The sequence below is a fragment of the Oncorhynchus kisutch genome, linkage group LG3 (assembly GCF_002021735.2).
Source record: "Oncorhynchus kisutch isolate 150728-3 linkage group LG3, Okis_V2, whole genome shotgun sequence".
Taxonomy (NCBI): Eukaryota; Metazoa; Chordata; class Actinopteri; order Salmoniformes; family Salmonidae; genus Oncorhynchus; species Oncorhynchus kisutch.
This window is the reverse complement of record NC_034176.2, coordinates 74,248,628-74,268,128: the sequence shown is the minus strand read 5'-3', so window position 1 is coordinate 74,268,128 and position 19,501 is coordinate 74,248,628. Positions and strand designations below refer to the sequence as shown.

The following is a 19,501-nucleotide window of genomic DNA, read 5'->3' as shown; positions in this document are numbered from 1 at the left end:
ATGTCCACCTAAACATTTGTTTCCAGTGCTGCCAATTAATTGCCCCGCTCAATGTGGGTGGGAGTGAGTTTCGGACAGCTTTTATTTAACCCCTACCCCCATCCCTCGCTTTCATTCCTCCACTTATTTCAATTCAGACCCCCAAAATTCTTGTTGATTGTGTCATTCATCCCGTGATTGTTAACACAGTATAGTCCGACCGTCTGGGGTGAATCTCATTTAAAATGTCTCTCGCTCGGTTGGGCTGCAAATCACACTGTTTACAATCTCACACCAACACTCACATCAATTAACTGCCCATTGATTTTTCAGCCCGGGACATTACAATATTGCAGACCTATTTTCTTGCGCCTCTTAGTTTTATCGCCGATATAATTATCAGCAAAGTTTCTTGCCCATGTGTATCAATACGAGTAGGCCTATTATTACCCTGTATGACATGTAGGTATGTAATTGTATTCCATTTTTCTTATCATCTCTGTATGAATAGGCTTTAATTTTTGTTGCATTATTGTATTCCTTGTTGTCTTATTTGTAGCTTTTGCGATATTGAGGGATTGTAAACATAAAACTTTATTCTATAGACTATACTGTAAATGGCACTTCCAATATGAAAATATATAAAACAATATTTAAATTTTATAAAAATGTGAAAATAGGTATTACTTATTGATATTCTGTATTGACATATCAGTGTCCGCCAAAACACAAGTAGCTATCGCCAATATTTTTTCCCTGTCCCTTCCTCGGCCATTAATAAGTAAATAGGACTCGTCCTAAAAGATAGCTGAAACAAGAGAGGACTAGAGGAGTAGCCTGCAGCAGCTCTTTAAATATTCAGTGAAAAATAATGGCATCCAAGCCATCACCTATAGTAACATTATTATCTTCATTTCTCAAAATCAGCCCGACTGATAGCTTCGTTTATCTTTTCCGCACAATAAATCTACTAGACACAGAGCAGCTCCTATGGGAACTCCTGCTCTCTTCAAACATTCCCAAGGATGACTCCAGGAGTCATCACGAATAGTGTATAATTTTAGAACTATGATTCTTAGAATTGTAATATTATTATTTATATTATTTAACAATTACTAACGTACATACGACAGGTTATAAATGGAGTTTGCTATTGGCTTCACATATTCAAAGCAATGGGTTACAATTCAATTATATTAATCAACACTTATTAGTTCTCTATGTTGAAAAAGTATACAATTATCGTTGTGTTTGGAGCAAAGATCAACGTCTATTCAGTGTAACCTCTATAGTTTTAAATTTCTATTATTCTACTATTATTATTCTCTTTAAATCCACTTATTGAATAGCAACTGCTTTTGTCTTGCATACCAACTGCGCGATAAGGCTCTCATTTTTGTTACAGAACTGATGAAAATATAAACTTGACGTACAGCAAAATAAACATACACAGGCTACCCGTGACATGCTGGGCTACTGTAGGCTACAATTTGGACAAGACGCTGATTGTAGCGAGTTTCACTAAATAATCCAATCAATTTATGAAATGAAAACAACTCAATGTTTCAATGACGCGCAAGTTCGTGAAATGTATGCATGATGTGCTGAAGTAGCCTATGTATAGTAAACATCTATAAACAACACAAACATGTCCATGCCTTCGAAACAGAATCATACACTCTTTACTGTTCCCTCTACTGGTCAGTCACTCGCTCACGCTCACGCTCACACACACGCTCACACACACACACACACACACACACTCGCTCGCGAACCATGCGTATGAGAGAGAGCGAAAGAGAGAGAGAGAGGTGAGCGAGAGATTGCACCTCCAACGGCTTATGATAGAGTAGCCCAGTGACCAATCACATCATAGGTGGGCTGGGCTCCACATTTCTCACAGTCCTACATGGGCCCTTAAAGTTTGTTTGTTCGCGGAATGCGGTGTGTGATGAAAACGTGTTACTAACCCCGTTCGGCGATAATCAAATTAATCTGATTGGGATATTCGATACATATCTTGGACTTCCAAGACACCTACAGTGTCATTACGCACGAGACTCCTATAGTCGATCTACGTTTTCCTCGCTGCATTGAGGCACCACTAACCAACGATTAGGTATCAGTGTTTCAACATACAAGATCTGAATTACAGCGACCTCAATGCAAATCTGAAAGGAGGATATGCACAGCAACAGCGACCAGAGTTGTGGAAAGTATTTGTATGTGAGATCACGGAGGTTTGACCGTGAGCGTCTCGTCAGTTCAAATTGACCTAACTCTGCTTGGTTTGATCGCTGCTTAGTCAATAGGAAAGATACCGTTCAGCGAATGGACTGAAGACTCTGACATTCCACTAGTAGCCAAGATAAGCTTTACGTAGCTACCAGCTGGTTGCTAAGAAGGGTTAAACTGTATCTAAAGGGAGTTGGAAAACCCAGCCTTTTCTTCCACACGGATCAACTCATTGGGTGGGAGCTGAGAGAGAGACAAGAGTCCCCAGCAAATCAGGACCTAATTGATTAAAGAGACTTAATTTGAATAGGGGGCTGGCGAGGTGCCAATAGCCTTTCAAGGAACCCCCGAATGATTAATCGCAAAGCATTATTGATAATCATAACAGGACACATGCGCGGTGGATGGACTCGATTTTCGTAATTTTGAGCAGATTTTTTAGTAATTTTTTATTCTTTCTTGGCTGATGTGTGAGCCAGCATGTCGCGGAGGAAACAAGCAAAGCCGCAACATTTCCAATCGGACCCTCATCTGGCTTTATCCGAGCACAATGGTAAGTTCTGGCAATGGATCGCTGTTATCCACGCTACTATCTTTTAATATCTGCTTTTCAGATGTTTTTGTAATTTTAGGATTGTTTCTTTTTGGATAGGACGTCTTCCCCCTTTTCGAAGTTAGATTTTTTTTAAATTAATCCATGTAATTTACTGTCTCAATCATTTTATGATAACTAGACACATTTGCTATGTGTATAGGCTATCTACTTTATGATCAAACTATGGCCCGTGCCTTTTCTATATATCGCTCTAAGACACAGTCAAATACTTCTATTCTTGAAAATATCATATTATTGCGTTTTGTTGTTCATATAACTTTAGAATAAAACTTTGTTACAAAATATAACAATTTAAAAGTGCATGCGTTATAGTCTTGTTATTAGGCTGCTTAGCCTACTTTTACCTCGACATAGGCTTCTATGTAGCCTACACTTTTAGAATTCACTTTTAGAACACTTTGTGTGGTAGGCTACAAAGATTGATTTTTTAATCAACATTTTTGTCTTACACACTTTGAAGCAAGTTTCCTCTATTGCTGCTGCAAGCAAAGTTGCTGCAGCGAAAGGCTCGTTTAAGTTTCTGCTTTTGTAGTCGACTTAGTTTCACTCCAATCGTTGCCTAACCTACTCTATACACGGACAAGTACTGGTGCGTAGAAATAACCAGCATTTTCTTAAATGTTTTCCCTCTATTTTGGGTTTAGGCCTATATAGAATATAAATAATAATTTGCATACTCGCCTAAAGTTTCTACTGTTTCTGACTGTCCTGTACATAGGCTAGTCTACAAAGTCGGTATTTCTCAGCCAAGCCTTGGCTTGATTCAAATCAAATGATAAGAAAATATAAACATTATTTGCTTACAATGAATACCTTATCGATTTTCAGTTTGTGGACATGTTGTGGTCTTAATTGTGGATGGTAATCATTCGTTTACAAATTATCTGACTTTAAAACCACAATCTCAATGTGGTGCAAGATGCAACAGAACACTGAAGCTATAATGGCCTTATAGTTATTATGTATATCCTTATTTAATGTTAATACATTATAATAGTTTTATGCTTAGCCGCATGCACACTTTTTGTTTACTTCCCACATATCGCTTGTGTATATTCCTTAACCATAATTTTCAAGATATTTCAAAGGTGAAATGTTAGTATAGATGACATACTGCTTCATATTCTCTCTCTTTCGACCCCCCCCCCCCCCCCTTCAGAAATAAATAGTGAGGGACAGAGGCCTGTTATTTTACGAGATAAACAAGTTAACGTATCCCTAAATTTTTCAAAAATATGTAAAGGATTTATGTTAATTTACTTTAACAAAAGCTCAGCACCAAATTACCTCACGTCATGAAAATTTGCTTGTATAAAGAATATGTCAAGTTGTGGTTGAGACCATCAAAAAGATGGCGACAGTGGTTGAATTAATTTTATTATGCAACTACCTTGGTTGCTTTTGGAACGCTTTGTCACCTTTGCGAGTTTCTACGACTCCGGAGTGACCAGCTGACCATCTCTTTTAAGTCCACCCAACAGTCACGTTTCCTCTTATGATGAGACATTTGATAAAATTATGTTTTCCAACGAGACTTACAACAAGCTGGGCTTTAATTTTCTATTGCTAAAGATGTGCTTTAGACCTGCTGTGAAAACCAGGTCATGGAAGTATTTTCTATAGGCCTAAAACTCCCATAGCCATAACTTTCACCCTATAGTGTTTGTAAGGTAGTTTGATGCGGCAAAGTTAAAGTTTCACTATCTTAAAAATATCAAGCAATTTCCAGATTATTAAAATGTGTATATTCTATATTTCCTCAAACGTACAGTTTACTGAAATATTTTTTTTCAAAATGGTTGAATGTTCATAGTGAAACGACGGTAGTTTCGATCTAACATTTTAGAATTGTGGATGTATTTTAAAAGTCTCACATATATAGTAGATTTTAATGTTGCGCTTTCTCTATTCATTAGTTTATATGAAAGTTAGATTAGGCTCTGTCTTTTTGCAGATTATATTGTCATTGCACTGGTACTTCCAAAGGAAATCATAAGCTCCTATCTCTGATACAGATTACATTTGACTTGTTTGTAGTTACTGCTCTATAGTAGCCCATATTACACATATTACACACAGTATTACTATTAATACTATTAATATATGTTTATTAGAAGTGTTTGCCATGACATAGCCTACAGAAAGGAAACTCTAGAGGCTCTTTAACTGACCCTATATGGCTGATTTTTCCATACATATTGTCTATGTATTTTCCTTCTGAGGAGTTGTATGGAAATATATTTTCCTTGAGACAGTCAATTTAGTTTGACTTATTTTTCATATATAACTAATCATGTTTTAAGCTCTTTCTGTGTGTGTACAGCTATGTTGTTTGCAGTATCCTTTACAAAATGCTAGCTGGAAATAAAGCTCTGTTTCACCCAACTAAAACCTTGCATAAGAAGCATTTACTGCTACCTAAGGTTGCATGATTTAGTTGGAACTAAGGATCAATGCAAAACATAGTCTATACCTAGAATCATACTTGTTTTTCCTTGACTGCTGCATTTCCCCTAAAATGTAATAAAGTAGTGAATAGTAACTTTAGTCATTCTCTGTCAGCAGACTGGTGCCTACTGAGTTTGCATCATGCATTAAACAAGCTGAAAATGCAATACCTGTAATTATGGGTTAGGCACCTGGAATACTTGCATTTCTGGTAATGGGTTGATAATTCTAGAATGCGTGCTCATGACTGAGAGATCTCCTGTTTGTGTGGAACTGGAAAGTCCTCAAGAGTCTCTGTATGCAAAATAAAAAGAGGGAGGCTAACATTCCCAATACATTTTAAGGAGATGCTGAGGGCATTTTGCCGCTGGATAGTTAGTGTATGAGGCTGAGAATCAAGGCTGTCTGTCTCTCATCTCGTCCCTCCGAGAGAGAGAGTTCTCGGGTGGGATGTTCAGCTGTTTTAACCTTTGCCAGGGTCCCCCTGTGTCTCCCTGTGTGAAGTTGATGAGAGTTCAGGCTGCAGTGTGTTCTCCTGTACCTCGTCATTGACCCCGCTGATCAGAGCCACAGGGGCCTAGCAGGGACTCTGTCCTCTATGTGATGTGATGGGGGGGTCTTATCAATGTGACCGCCATCCACTTCCACCCTGCAAGAGTAGCCCCCCCAGAGGGAGATCGGCAGGGCGCTCTTCGGCCCTTCGCACTGTTGTACCCCGCAAACAACAGGGATTCAGTTACTTGTCATTTTGCCAATGTTTATATAGTGGAAGGCTGAGATGTATCCCGGCTGAAGGACTTGCTTGCTTTTCTCCCTTCTCCTCCCCTTTAAGCTTTAATCATGTCACCAGGGCAGAGCTGCTAAGGCTGGGGCTTGTCCATCCGGGAAACGGCAGCTATAGTGGAACCCCATCTAGTGTTCACTGGGATGTTTCCAGTGAGGCCAGCAGTGTGAGGGCTGGAGAGGAGGTGGGTTAGCTCAGGCAGGCATCAGACATCAGGCATCAGACATTCTACTGAATTCACAAGTGTCAAGAGACTTGAAGCCAGCGTCCCTACAAAGTAACGTAGGAACTCTCAAAAAGCAACTCTGACATCTTTTCTACTAATCCACATCTCTATATCACTTATTATTTACTCTCTTCTGTCCTTTGTATCAGAGGCTCTCTGTTTTGGCATGTGTCTCTTCTGCCTCCCTGAAGGCCTGTGCTCTGGTGACTCCTTGTAGCATGATGATGATGAGATTTAGCTGTTTTAGGACACCGTTTTTATACAGAGTAACGCATTATTTCTATTCAGAGATAATCGTCAAGCTATTTTTTCAACATTGACTAATGTATGCACTGTTGCTGTAGACATTTGGTTGTTGTGTGCATTGTGGCTGTTCTCATTTAGGCTGCGCATTTGTTGGCATTATTTTCATAGTATTTGTTTTTTTATTCATAACGACATCAGATTAACAAAATACCATCTCTTTTTAAGTGCATGTCTACTTATGTAAACAGACATGATTACATGTCAGTACATGATCATAGATTTACTTTCAAATACGCCATGCTTCTGAGATGCTTTACCTTCTTAATAGTCAAGGTGGTGGTATGGAAATAGCTTCTTGTGAAAGAGCATTATTGGACCACTATTTGCATTATTGGACCACTATTTGCTTTACAATCACTGAGTATTTATGAAGGAAGGGGGTGGGGTGGGGTGTGCTGGGTGTTGAGAGTAACACACTTTGAGATTTAGAAAGTGAATTTATCCCTTGGTCGGTCAAATCCTAGCCTGTTACAAGTACGTTATTATTAGGGACATATATATTGTGGTTTCAGTGAATGTTATGAGAAGTTGATAACAGAGTTACATTTGGGCATATGCTCTTTGTTTTATTTTTCTCTGTGGTTTTGGATATAGTTATTTTGGTCGCTAAACATGATCATGTTTAGATAGAATCCACAATGTGATACAATCCACAATGTCCAGTTTCCATTCACTTGAGGAATGAGAGAATGTTACATTGAAAGATAGTTATTACTGACTGCCTAACTAAATAAGTTATCCACAGGCCTCTGAAGAAACTTGAGCTAGTCACTTGTTCTTAGTGTTTTCATACAGATTACATTGGACAGTTTAAACAAACCTTTGGATGTATGGAATCTTAAATATATATTTATGATATATGGAAATAGTAGCTTGCGGCTTCAACATGTGTGTCATCACTACACTCCAGTGCACTTTAATCTAGTAAGAGAATAAGAATTAACACTATGAACTTGATGTTTACATTTTTGCTTTTATAGTGCATGTATGTACTTTTGTAAAGGTTTGCTCCTATAACCTCTAGGTAAGTTCTTGAAGGGCGGTTGAAGCGCTTTCATTTAGTTGACTTTGGATAGTTTTCTCACATTTTTGTTTAGCTACATTAGTGTTTCCTACAGCAGTGTATTCAGGACATTGTGTAAATTGATGTATTTCCTCTTACATAAAATCCACTTTCATTAGTTCACATGGTCAACCAATACCAAACAAAGCTACTCTTCCTTCCCACGAGGTAAATCAAACACATTTTTCATTACTGACGCTTTCAGGGGAGGTTGCATGGTTGATATTAAAAAGTTACCATTAAAGTTGGAGCAAGTCTTCTCCGTTTGCATGGTTAGAGTGGTGTGAGCCTGGGTTTTACTGTCATGGCAACTTTGCGTTATCTGATGTCCCAGAGCAGAGAAACATTGAGGGAGATAATCCCTGAATTAAACAGGATCTGCTTTGAGTTGGCCAAGATGAGCAGACCAGGCCAGGCCAGGCCGTGCCGACAAGCCCGCCGCTCCCATGCTGTGTGAACAATGGGAAGCCATCCTGTCTCAGTGGGGAAGGGCCGCACTCATCTCTCTCTCTCGTTCTCTCTCTCTCTCACACTCTCTCTCTCTGGGTTTCATTTTCAAATTAACCCTCCCTTTCCACCCGTGATGAAAATGTAGATCGCCGGGGCCCACAATGAAAGGGATTCATAGAGAATTGCAATTTGTAAATCAACTTGTATGTTAAACAGTGAGATTTGGGTTTGACAAAAAGAAGATAGAATGAGGAAAGTCTGGAGCACAGCAGTGGCACAGGGGTGTTGACTCGCCTTTTGTTCTTTTCACACTGACCCCTGTGTTTGTTGAATGGAAATTGCATAACCAAGACCAGTTTCTATGCACATTTAAAAGACAATTATTCATTTTGCGTATTCTTATTGGCTGGTATTGAATTGCCTGTTGCTTAAACTGCTGTGGCCAGTTGCTTGGTTTTGGGCAGCAAGTCGTTCATTGTAATATATATGACAGCAGCTCCACTCATAGTTCTTGACAAATTTTCTTGAACCATTTGTAGTTATGTTTTTATTGTATTTTTTCCCTATAAAGTATATATATATATATAGCACTGTGATACTTACACATTTATATCACTACAAATTTTTATACAAAGTTGTATACGTTATGTTTTACTCTTCATTTTATGTTAGGTACTATAATGTGTTTTATTTATTTTATGTAATTTATTAAATATACATAACATATTTATAAAAACATGTGTTATGTAAACATGACAGATATTTTAGTAAAAACAAAATGTATCATTCTTAGTGATATCAGTACAATAATGGCATATATAATTCTGCACTGTCTTTGTTGAGTGTCCGAGTGGCTAGAGAGAACAATCTGGAGTCCAAAGGCTCTGTTTATTGTGGCTGTCAGATTCCGATTGCAGCCTGACTGGATACAAATTAGCTTAGTGACAGGGATAACCTGTCCAAGATGCCTGTAGTCGAGTTGAAAATGAGCAAAGTTGACAGCAAATTGAAAGTCTAATAAGTCCTTCAAATGGTTGATTTGCGCTCAGTGGACATGTAGACATTGAGGAGTATGAAATATTGGAAATCAATGCTTCTCTATGAAATGTCATTAAGCCCCAATGTCCTCACTTCATAGTATTTTATATGTTGATGGATTATCTATAGAAATGATTACTTAAAAGATGGTTGGATTGATGAAACCAGATGTACATCTTCAAAGATCACTTATTATTGATTTCCATTCTTTTCTTATCCTGTTTCTCAGAGCCACCACATTAAAAGGGGTCTTTTTCACTCTTTTTTTTTGGTTTACTGCTGCTTTTTTGATGGTTGTTTTTTGTGAACGTATCAAGCGGATAAGTGTAAAACTGATTAATTTAAGATGAACAACAAAATAATTTGAATAGATAAAGCTGCCTCTTCAGCTGCAAAACATTTCTAATCACTAATCCTCTGTTTCCTCCTCCTGTGTTTTTCAGGGGACACAGAAGAGCCCTGCTCGGAGGAAGACCCCCCCTGCAAGGAATCAGATGCCCATGTCTGTAGCAGATGTTGTGCTGAGTTCTTTGAACTATCAGATCTTGAACAACACCAGAAGAATTGCACTAAGAATCAATTAGTTCTGATAGTGAATGAGAATCCTGCCTCTCCTTCCGGAAGCTTCTCGCCTGGCTCCCCTCCACATAATCCTGATGAGCAGATGAATGACATGGTTAATAACACTGATCAAGCGCAGTGCAGTGACCTTTTGGAGCATAACGCTCTCGACAAAGAAGAATCCATGGACGTCGACGTTTCCGGAATCAACGTTCATCCTGGTCACGACAATGATGGAGGCAGCAGCAACATGGAGGGAGGCAGTAACAGCAACATGAACACGGGCGAGGGAAATGGCCACAGTTCCAGCAGGAACAGCTCCGGACCAGCACCGGGCACCTCGTCCGTCTCTGCCCCCCAGCTACCTCCGCTTGGAAACCTGACTGACCTGGGGAGCATCTCTATGATCAACAGCAATGTCATCATCGAAAACCTGCAGAGCACCAAAGTGGCTGTGGCACAGTTCACCCAGGAGACGCAGCGCTCCTCTGGGTCTGGGTCCGGGGGCCCCAGGGTGGCAGTGCCGGCCCTGATGGAGCAACTCCTGGGTCTGCAGCAGCAACAGATCCACCAGCTGCAGCTCATTGAACAGATCCGTCACCAGATCCTGCTACTGGCCTCCCAGTCCCCTGAAATGCAGGTGCCCCCCAGCATCTCAACACCAGGGGGCTCGTTGGGGCCGTCAGCCAACCCACTGACCACGCTCAGCTCCCATCTCTCACAGCAGCTGGCTGCAGCTGCGGGCTTAGCACAGAGCCTGGCCAGCCAGTCTGCCAGCATCAGCAGCCTGAAGCAGCTGGCTGAAAGGGCGCAGCTACCTCAGAGCAACAACCCCAGCAGCGGTGAATCATCTCAGAGCATCAGCTCACTGGGGTCGTCCACAGTCAACAACGTCCAGTCGTCCTCTGACAAGAGGCCAATACATGCGATCAGCAGCAACCTCCACTCTCAGCTCAGTAACCCATCACACACTAAGTCATCCATGCCAGCCTTTGGGATAGGTAGCCTGTTGAACCCTGTAACTAATCCACATCTACCTCAGCCCCCATCTGGAAACCACCTGTTTTCCAGCTCCCTGCCCAGTATTGGCACCACAGTGGAGGACCTCAACTCTCTGGCTGCACTGGCCCAGAGGAAAGGCAAGTCACCAACTTCATTTGAACCCAAGAGCAGCTCAGAGGAGGCGTTCTTCAAGCATAAGTGCAGATTTTGTGCCAAGGTGTTCGGGAGTGACAGTGCCTTGCAGATCCACCTGCGATCTCACACAGGTGAGAGGCCGTACAAGTGTAACATCTGTGGCAATCGCTTCTCCACCCGCGGTAACTTGAAGGTCCACTTCCAGCGTCATAAAGAGAAGTATCCACATGTTCAGATGAATCCATACCCTGTCCCCGAGCATTTAGACAATATTCCAACGAGCACCGGCATTCCATATGGTATGTCAATGCCTCCAGAGAAGCCTGTGACCAGCTGGCTGGACAGCAAGCCTGTTCTCTCCACTCTGACCTCATCAGTGGGCATGCTGCTCCCACCAACCATGCCCAGCCTGCCGCCATTCATTAAAAAAGAGGATCATTCGGTAGCCATAACCAGCCCCCCCATTTCGACAAAGACTGACTCCGGTCGTGACGCTGCTGAGCCATCAATGAAAAGCAACGACGGGTTGTCTGAAGAAGCTGCGGCCCTGCCTACATCAAACGGGAAAACTGAAGAGGGCAGTCACTCGTCGAGCTTCATGGCGAGCGTGAGCTCTGAGTCTGAGCGCAACACAGAATACACAACTTCCAACAGCCCACCTATGATGACCAACCCTCTTATGCCCCTCATGTCTGAGCAGTTCAAGGCTAAGTTCCCGTTCGGGGGCCTTTTGGACCCGCTCCAGGGGTCGGAGACCTCCAAGCTGCAGCAGCTGGTGGAGAACATCGACAGGAAGTTGACGGACCCCAATGAGTGTGTCATTTGCCACCGTGTGCTCAGCTGTCAGAGCGCTCTGAAAATGCACTACCGTACTCACACTGGAGAGAGGCCCTTCAAGTGTAAAGTGTGTGGCAGAGCCTTCACCACCAAAGGGAACCTGAAGACCCACTACACCGTCCACCGGGCCATGCCTCCACTCAGGGTCCATCACTCCTGCCCCATCTGTCAGAAGAAGTTCACCAATGCGGTGGTCCTGCAGCAGCACATCCGAATGCACATGGGAGGGCAGATCCCAAACACCCCACTGCCAGACAGCTACCCTGAGTCCATGGGCTCCGACACAGGCTCCTTCGATGAGAGGAACTTCGATGAGAACTTCGATGACCTGGACAACTACTCTGATGATGATATGGAGGGGATGGAAGGAGTAGAAGGGATGGAAGATGGCCCTGACAGCAGCATCCCAGACACCCCTAAGTCAGCTGACGCCTCCCAAGACAGCCTGTGCAATTCCCCCTCTCACCCCGAGATGGTCGTCCAGGACGGGCAGGAGAAAAATCATCATGCCCATCACAATGCCTACCACAATACCCACCATGATATTGACTATAGATTCCACCACAACAACCACCATAACAATCAGCTTAACAGCCACCATGACAATCAGCATCACAACCACCATAACCCCCACCAGAGGCTGGTAGAGGAGCTACAGGCCAGCAGAATGAAGGCCATGGGGAACGGAGGTTCAATGGAAGGGGACTGCCTTACTAACGACTCCTCATCCCTAGGTGGGGACATCGAGAGCCCGAGTGCCGGGAGTCCAGCAGTGTCAGAATCTACCTCTTCCATGCAGCCCCCATCCCCTACCAATGGGCACCCCCAACATCAACGTAAATCCCCCAGCTTGGAGGAAAGACAGGAGAGGCAGGAGAGACAGGAGAGGCACCAGAGGGCTATGTCCCTGGATCATATCAGTGCCAGCCTCATGCAGCATCACCCTTCTAGCATCGGGGCCCTGGACCTGACATCCTGCAACCCGTCTAAAGACCCACTGGGCATGCTCTTCCCATTCCGTGAGCGCGGCACGTTCAAGAACACAGCCTGTGACATCTGTGGGAAAACGTTTGCATGTCAGAGTGCCTTGGACATCCACTACCGAAGCCATACCAAAGAGAGACCGTTCATTTGCACAGCCTGTAACCGGGGCTTCTCGACCAAGGGCAACCTGAAGCAGCACATGCTCACCCACCAGATGAGGGACTTGCCCTCGCAGCTCTTCGAACCCTCTAACACCAGCCTCTCCTCCAGTCCGACCGCCTCCCTCCTCTCTGTGAACTCCCTGTCCTCCATGATCAAATCAGAGGTCAACGGCTTCCTCCATGGCCTCCACCACCACCAGGACCACCACAGGGACCACCACAGGGACCACCACAGGGATCACCACAGGGACCACCAGGACCGAGATCACCATAAGGACATGCCCAGCAACATGCCCCATGGCCTGGTGACCACCTCGGCCTCTACATCCCCAGTGCTCTCGGCCTCTGCCCCTCCACGCCGGACACCCAAGCAGCACTACTGCAACACGTGTGGGAAGACCTTCTCCTCCTCCAGCGCTCTGCAGATACACGAGAGGACCCACACTGGGGAGAAGCCCTTCGCCTGCCACATCTGTGGTCGGGCTTTCACCACCAAAGGAAATCTCAAGGTAATTGTAAGATTATAAACATTATGAATGCAATGTTTAAAATACACACATATTCAATATCTCAGGGCAATTGTATATTTAAAAACATTATGAATGGAAATGGAAAATGTCCACATATTTATTCATGAATATCTATAGGAGGAGTATAAAAATAACCAGAATTTTGGCCCATAACTTTGAGCAACAAATTGAAGTGTGTTATGTCAGTGCCATTCGGAGGCAGTAATGTTCTATAATTGATGAAAGAACCAGCTCAGCGGAAAGGTTGAATCACCCCATTAATATGATTATTGGGTAGAAACCTGAGAATGTGATCAGCAGAGCACAGCTGGGAATGGTTCAGTTAACAGCATTAACTACAGTAACCAGAGGCAACCATCCTCAGTTTTCCAGAGTTTACCCCTTGAAAATCCCAGAGTTTCCCTTTGATCAGTAGGAAAAGGCCCCTAAGAGATAAACAGGAAATGAAGGGCCAAATGTGATCACACCACTCAACTGTGAGAAATCAAGGGGGCGAAACGTAGAGAGGCGTAATATTTAGGAAGCATTGTCAAATGTATAACCAGATTGCAATTACCGGGTAATCAGCACCAGTTATAGTTTACACCCTTGTTGATATAAAAAAAACAATACCCTTATTATTTGTAGCACGATTTCACATTTTGCTGATGCTATGATTTTGTAGTGTGTTTTTATTAAAATAAGGTGTAATTTCTAGCAAGTGATATTGTAAAATGTGTTATCTAGAGCACACATCTAACAATATATTTTAAAATATCACTTGCTATAAATTATGCATTATTTGAATAAAAACACACTCTAGTCAACACAACCAGTGTCTGACACCTCCATGTTTCTACATTGATTTAAAAAGAATAACATGAATTATCTGTAACAGTCATCCTTTCAGGATCAAAAGATGAAGAAAAAGACATTGTCCTCGTTGGGAAAGGGCATAGCAGGGGTAAACATCAGATGTAATACTGGTCAGGGCAATGAGAGTGGGCACTGCAATTTGAACCAAAGCACAAGGGTCTCCCTCATGAGACGTTTGAATGAAGGTTTCAGATTAAATGCAGTATTTCATCCTAGCCATAATAAAATGGTTACACCATGCCATTGTCCCCACGCCGTTCACAGCTCACTGCACCAATCCTCCTGCTGCACCCAGGGTGCTGAACTCTTTTAATACTAACTTTCTATTAAATTTTTTTCCACAGCATCATCTGTTACTATGTACCTTTGTCGTGGCCAAGTTTGAAATATTTATAATTTGCGTCCTCTCTCTCTCTGTGTATCTGTTTCTCTCTCCAGGTTCATATGGGCACACACATGTGGAACAGCGCCCCTGCCAGACGCGGCCGCCGGCTCTCTGTAGACGGCTCTATGGCCTTCCTGGGCACCAACCCTGTCAAGTTCCCAGAGATCTTCCAGAAGGACATGGTGTCTAGGGTGGGCAACGGAGACCCGGCTAGCTTCTGGAACCAGTACGCTGCAGCCTTCTCCAACGGCCTGGCCATGAAGACCAACGAGATCTCTGTCATCCAGAACGGAGGCCTGCCATCTCTGTCGGGGAGCATGGGGAACGGGGGCAGCTCGCCCGTGGGCGGCCTCACAGGCAACCTGGAGAAGCTGCACAGTACAGAAACCAGTGCCGCTCTGGCTGGCCTGGAGAAAATGGCCAACGCCGAGAACGGGACCCACTTCCGATTCACACGTTTCATGGAGGACAACAAAGAGATTGCCACCAACTAGATACTTTTTCCCTCTCATATGTACACACACACACACACACATAGTGAGAGAAAAGAGAAAGAGAACAAGGCAAAGACAAAGAATGACTTGGCTTTGGCTTGCCTTTGAAACATTACCAACATGAGTGTGAAGAGAACTTGCCTTTTTGTACAATGTACAACATGTTATAGTTTTAAGGAGCTTATTTATTAGTGATTATAACCTTGCTTGGAACCAAGTGGAAGCATTAACAGTTAGTTTTTTTCTGTTCTACAGCCAGAATGGGTATGAGCTGAAAGTGAGCTGTTGAAACTTTAGCATATCTTTACCTTGGCATTAAGTTATTTTTGGTCTGTAGTATATAGCTTTAACACAACTGTTGATGTTCATGTGATGCATTAGATCTGTAATAAGTGAAACAGAATGGCTGTAAATAATGTACACTGATCTACTCTAGATGGTCTAACAGATGTGTATTAACGTTCCCCCCTGACAAGAATCATTGAGACTTCAGGCAAGGGACTATGATTACACTGTAGTCATTTCCTTATCAACCGCTGTTGATCTTTTATTTAAGGAAAATGCAAGCATTCAAGCATTTCAAGTGTTTATTTAGAGTTACAGTAGGCATTTCTAGTGTTTATTTAGAGTTACAGTAGGCATTTCTAGTGTTTATTTAGAGTTACAGTAGGCATTTCTAGTGTTTATTTAGAGTTACAGTAGGCCTAACCTGTTTTGTTCATTAATTGTATTCTATGTATTGTACTTTTTTTCTTTCTTCCATAGTTCCATTTTTTTCTTCTTGATCTTTTTTTTGTGTTGCTTTTTGGTGTAAAGTTTAACACAAAACAGTTGTGTTGTTAGAGGAGATGATGAATTCAGAGAGGTTCGCTTCTGGGTTTGAACTGAGAAGAGAGCCAATCATGTGGGTGGGATTCTCCTATAGGTCATCTGCTGGATTTCCACATTGCTGCTATGTCCTCAGCATCCTCATTGGCATCAAGTGCAACATATGTGTTGACGTCTATGTAAATAATGTGAGACGTGAGAACTAGAAATTCCATCACAACAAAATGTACATATAAGGCTCATAAGACAAAGTCCATCTTGGCTAGGGGACAAATGATAGTGTTTTTATAAATATAAATATATATTAGGTTTGACAACCTTCGGACTGTTACATGCACTTTCTTGGAAAGTTGGAAGATCTTTATGGGTCCAGTTTCTCTACACTTTAATACCTACTAACAACTAACATACTGTCATTCTTTACTCTATCATTCAAATACATCCGTTTTCCAAAAGAAAACTATGAGTGTGTGTGTCTCTTCATTCTCTTTTGTTTCTTTCTGTTTTGTATGCTTTATGATTGGAGATAATGGGGGTTTGGAATAATTGGAGGGTTTTCACTTTTGAAATGTGGTCTTCTCATGTTATTTGAAGGAACATATATTTTTTTGTGTGGATTGAACTTTTAAATTTGAGTTTAAATAGGCATACATGCACTTATGAAATAATACTGTATCATGGATCTATAACACTTGTCAATGGTCAATTAATTTATCTCCCCTCTCATTTTCGACTGGCACTTGTTGTGAAGCAGCCTATTCTTTCTAAAGTAATTTAAAAGTGATTTGCATGATTGTGTCAAACAATCTGAGTTCGGATGTAGACGTAATCAATGAGGACACCAGGGTTCTGTTGATCGGTCATAAAAATGTATGCGATAGCAGAAGTCACATTTCTTAGTTCATCATTCCTGCTGTTGTCAGCCCTTTGAATCTTTAATTAAAGAATCGACCGGTCCGAAACCCCCTGTCTTTCATAGGCTTGATGTGATGGATTTGGAAGACTCATCGTCACTGTCTAGGCCCGGGTAACTCTCTCTGTCGCTCATTTTACATTTTAATCCATGTTTCACCAAAGTGAAATTAGATACGAAGTGAATGGGAAGAATTGGCCTATGCCTATGCAGATTGCAGCCCACGTTTCGTTCGAAATTAAAAATAATTAATCATTATATTCTTGATGGCCAGAATAGGCCTGATAAATTACATCAAAGTGAACAACAACATTCTAAAACTGTCGCTAAATTTGCCAATTTAGGCGTACCATGTGTCATAGCGCATAGTATTTGAATATTTGATGATAGAAAATATTAACTTTTGTTTTGAGCTAGTGTGCTAAAACAGGCTGCATTGTTAATTTCTGTGTAACGCCTCACAAAACTAGAGCAGGGGACATATCGCCAGAAAGACCACGTGGACAGTTGATGGAACGCCTGATGACATTAGAAGCATATTTCCCCTTTTGCTTTTCAACAGCTGCATTTAATTTAACACATCATTGCACATCCTGCAATACAGGACCTGTTCATTTGAGATCCGCATCCTCTCTCCCTCGCCGCTCTCTCTCCGCCTCCTCTTCGGGATTTTATAGCTGGCTAAATTCTCCAATATTTACAAGATCTCGACGCTAAATGATCCTTGCAGAGAGCCCGGTGCGGGACCGACGATGAGATCCCCGCCCCCCGTGCCTTTTTTCCCTTTGACGGTCACATCTGGTCCCCTGATAGAGCGTTGTTTGTACAGTGCATCAAACTTCCGGATTATTTTATTACAGAGTCGGAATAGCTGACTCCTTCCTCTGTTTATTGACTCAAAATTATACAAATGTGCTCTGATCTCGGTGCTCCGTGATTTGGTTTGTGAAAAGAAAACAAGAAAAATTAAGTGTAGGATAATATCGGATTTTTTTGTCTTTTAAATGTGACATTTATTGATATAGCAATTTATGATTATAGTTTGACTAATGATACCTGATCTGCCCATTTAATCCGTCGTAGATTTAGCGTCATACACTTTGATGTAGAATGGAAGTTAATATTTCGTTTGTAACCTTAAAACTATGCAGGAAAAACGTTTTTCTTTAGATTTATTAACACGAATTTGATAAATGATTTTATACTATAACTATAGTTGGTTCAATCTCCATCCAGAAGCACCATATTAAACAATCTATAATAGTGAATTTAATCAACTATAATGAACTAATAATAATAATAGCAATAATAATAATGGTAAAATTTCCATGACAAAGAGAACAATTTGTTTGTTTAATTTGTTTATTTCAACCATATTAAATCATTCATAATTCTTAATTAAATATAATAGATTCAATTTTCAAATGCATGTAATAGTGGATGGATATTATGGTTTTTATTTTAAGAGCTGGAATTACTTAAATTCAATCAAACTTTGAACTGGTGGAGCTTCAAACATGAGTTATATGTCTATATACAATGTATGGCTATAGTTCACTATATCACTGTTGTGCATGTAGGGGTAATGAAGTGTTTGATGTGATACAGTGTGCTTGTTTTCACTCAGCCTCAAGGTGGATAAACTACTCTGATTGCAGTAGGGTATAGGTATAGTCTATGTTCTTGATGACAGTCCAAAGCTCTGAAATGTTGCAATGCACCAAGGGAAATGTGTTGAAATGTTTTTGTTTTTTTCAGGAATATCTCCTTTTAATGTATATATAATTTTAATTCAGCTATTTAAAGAAAGATCAAATCTTCAGAGAGGCTTGAGAGCCCAGATACTAAGGAGCATACCATCAATGATTGCTAATTACATAATCATAAAAAATAACCCAGCCTTAACTGAAGAGCCCTGCCAGGGATTTAGGAGAATGGAAAATGGTGGGATAAGCATATGGAGCAGCTCCCCTTCTGTGATCAAATGAGAGAAAAAGGATGCAATGAGGAGAAATATTGAAATAGTTACATGCTTTTAGTTGTGTAACAAACCCTCAGTGAGTGGTCCTCGTGATGTGTGGTGGAGGAGGGCCTTTTTCCCCAGGCGTGCAGCAGGCAACAGCCCTACTAGGTTTGGTTAAGTATTGATTGAGCTGTGCAGCATTACAGAAACACTTGAATCTCAGGTGGCAGGAATGTGTAGAATTGATCTCTTCCACTGTGCCTCCCAGTAGTGGCTTTCTGCTTCACAACACAGCACCACAGGAAGACTGGGGTGAAACATGGTGAAACACAATCTCCACTGGCTGAGTGGGACTGCCCCTAGTCTGCCCATGTGGCTCTCTGACAGACAGGCTTTTGGAGTGTGTCTCCATGCCACTATCCAGTGTTATAGAATAAGATGAATACACACGTTTTAATTCACACTCATGCACATGTGCATCTTCCATAAGGTTCTTATAGAAGATGTAGATCTGTCTCGTTTCCACCACTACAGGTATTGATGTTTGTTTTGCAGTTTATAACATGCTGTTTTAGTGTTGTTGTCTAATGGACTTAACTGGTTTAAGGTGGTCATGTCTGAAGGGGAGGATGGGACACATTAGCAAAGTAACTTTACTGTCCCTTTAGTTTTAGTGTCTCTACAGTAAAGTCTGTGCTCTATAATTAG

General features: G+C 41.7%; 1 protein-coding gene across 1 annotated transcript; it reads left to right on the top strand.

Moving 5' to 3' along the window:
* Positions 1-1,898: 1,898 nt before the first annotated feature.
* On the top strand, positions 1,899-16,625 carry sall1a (spalt-like transcription factor 1a). Its single transcript, XM_031814610.1, has 3 exons — positions 1,899-2,767; positions 9,589-13,334; positions 14,649-16,625. Exons 1-3 carry the CDS (start codon positions 2,695-2,697, stop codon positions 15,087-15,089), a joined length of 4,260 nt encoding a protein of 1,419 aa, XP_031670470.1. The 5' UTR covers positions 1,899-2,694; the 3' UTR covers positions 15,090-16,625.
* Positions 16,626-19,501: the final 2,876 nt, after the last annotated feature.

Bases quoted from the DNA above. Each gene is read 5' to 3' on its own strand.
- sall1a (XM_031814610.1), top strand. From the start codon at position 2,695: ATGTCGCGGAGGAAACAAGCAAAGCCGCAACATTTCCAATCGGACCCT. The intron at 2,768-9,588 runs GTAAGTTCTGGC...TGTGTTTTTCAG, and splicing joins GGCTTTATCCGAGCACAATG to GGGACACAGAAGAGCCCTGC. The intron at 13,335-14,648 runs GTAATTGTAAGA...TTCTCTCTCCAG, and splicing joins CCACCAAAGGAAATCTCAAG to GTTCATATGGGCACACACAT.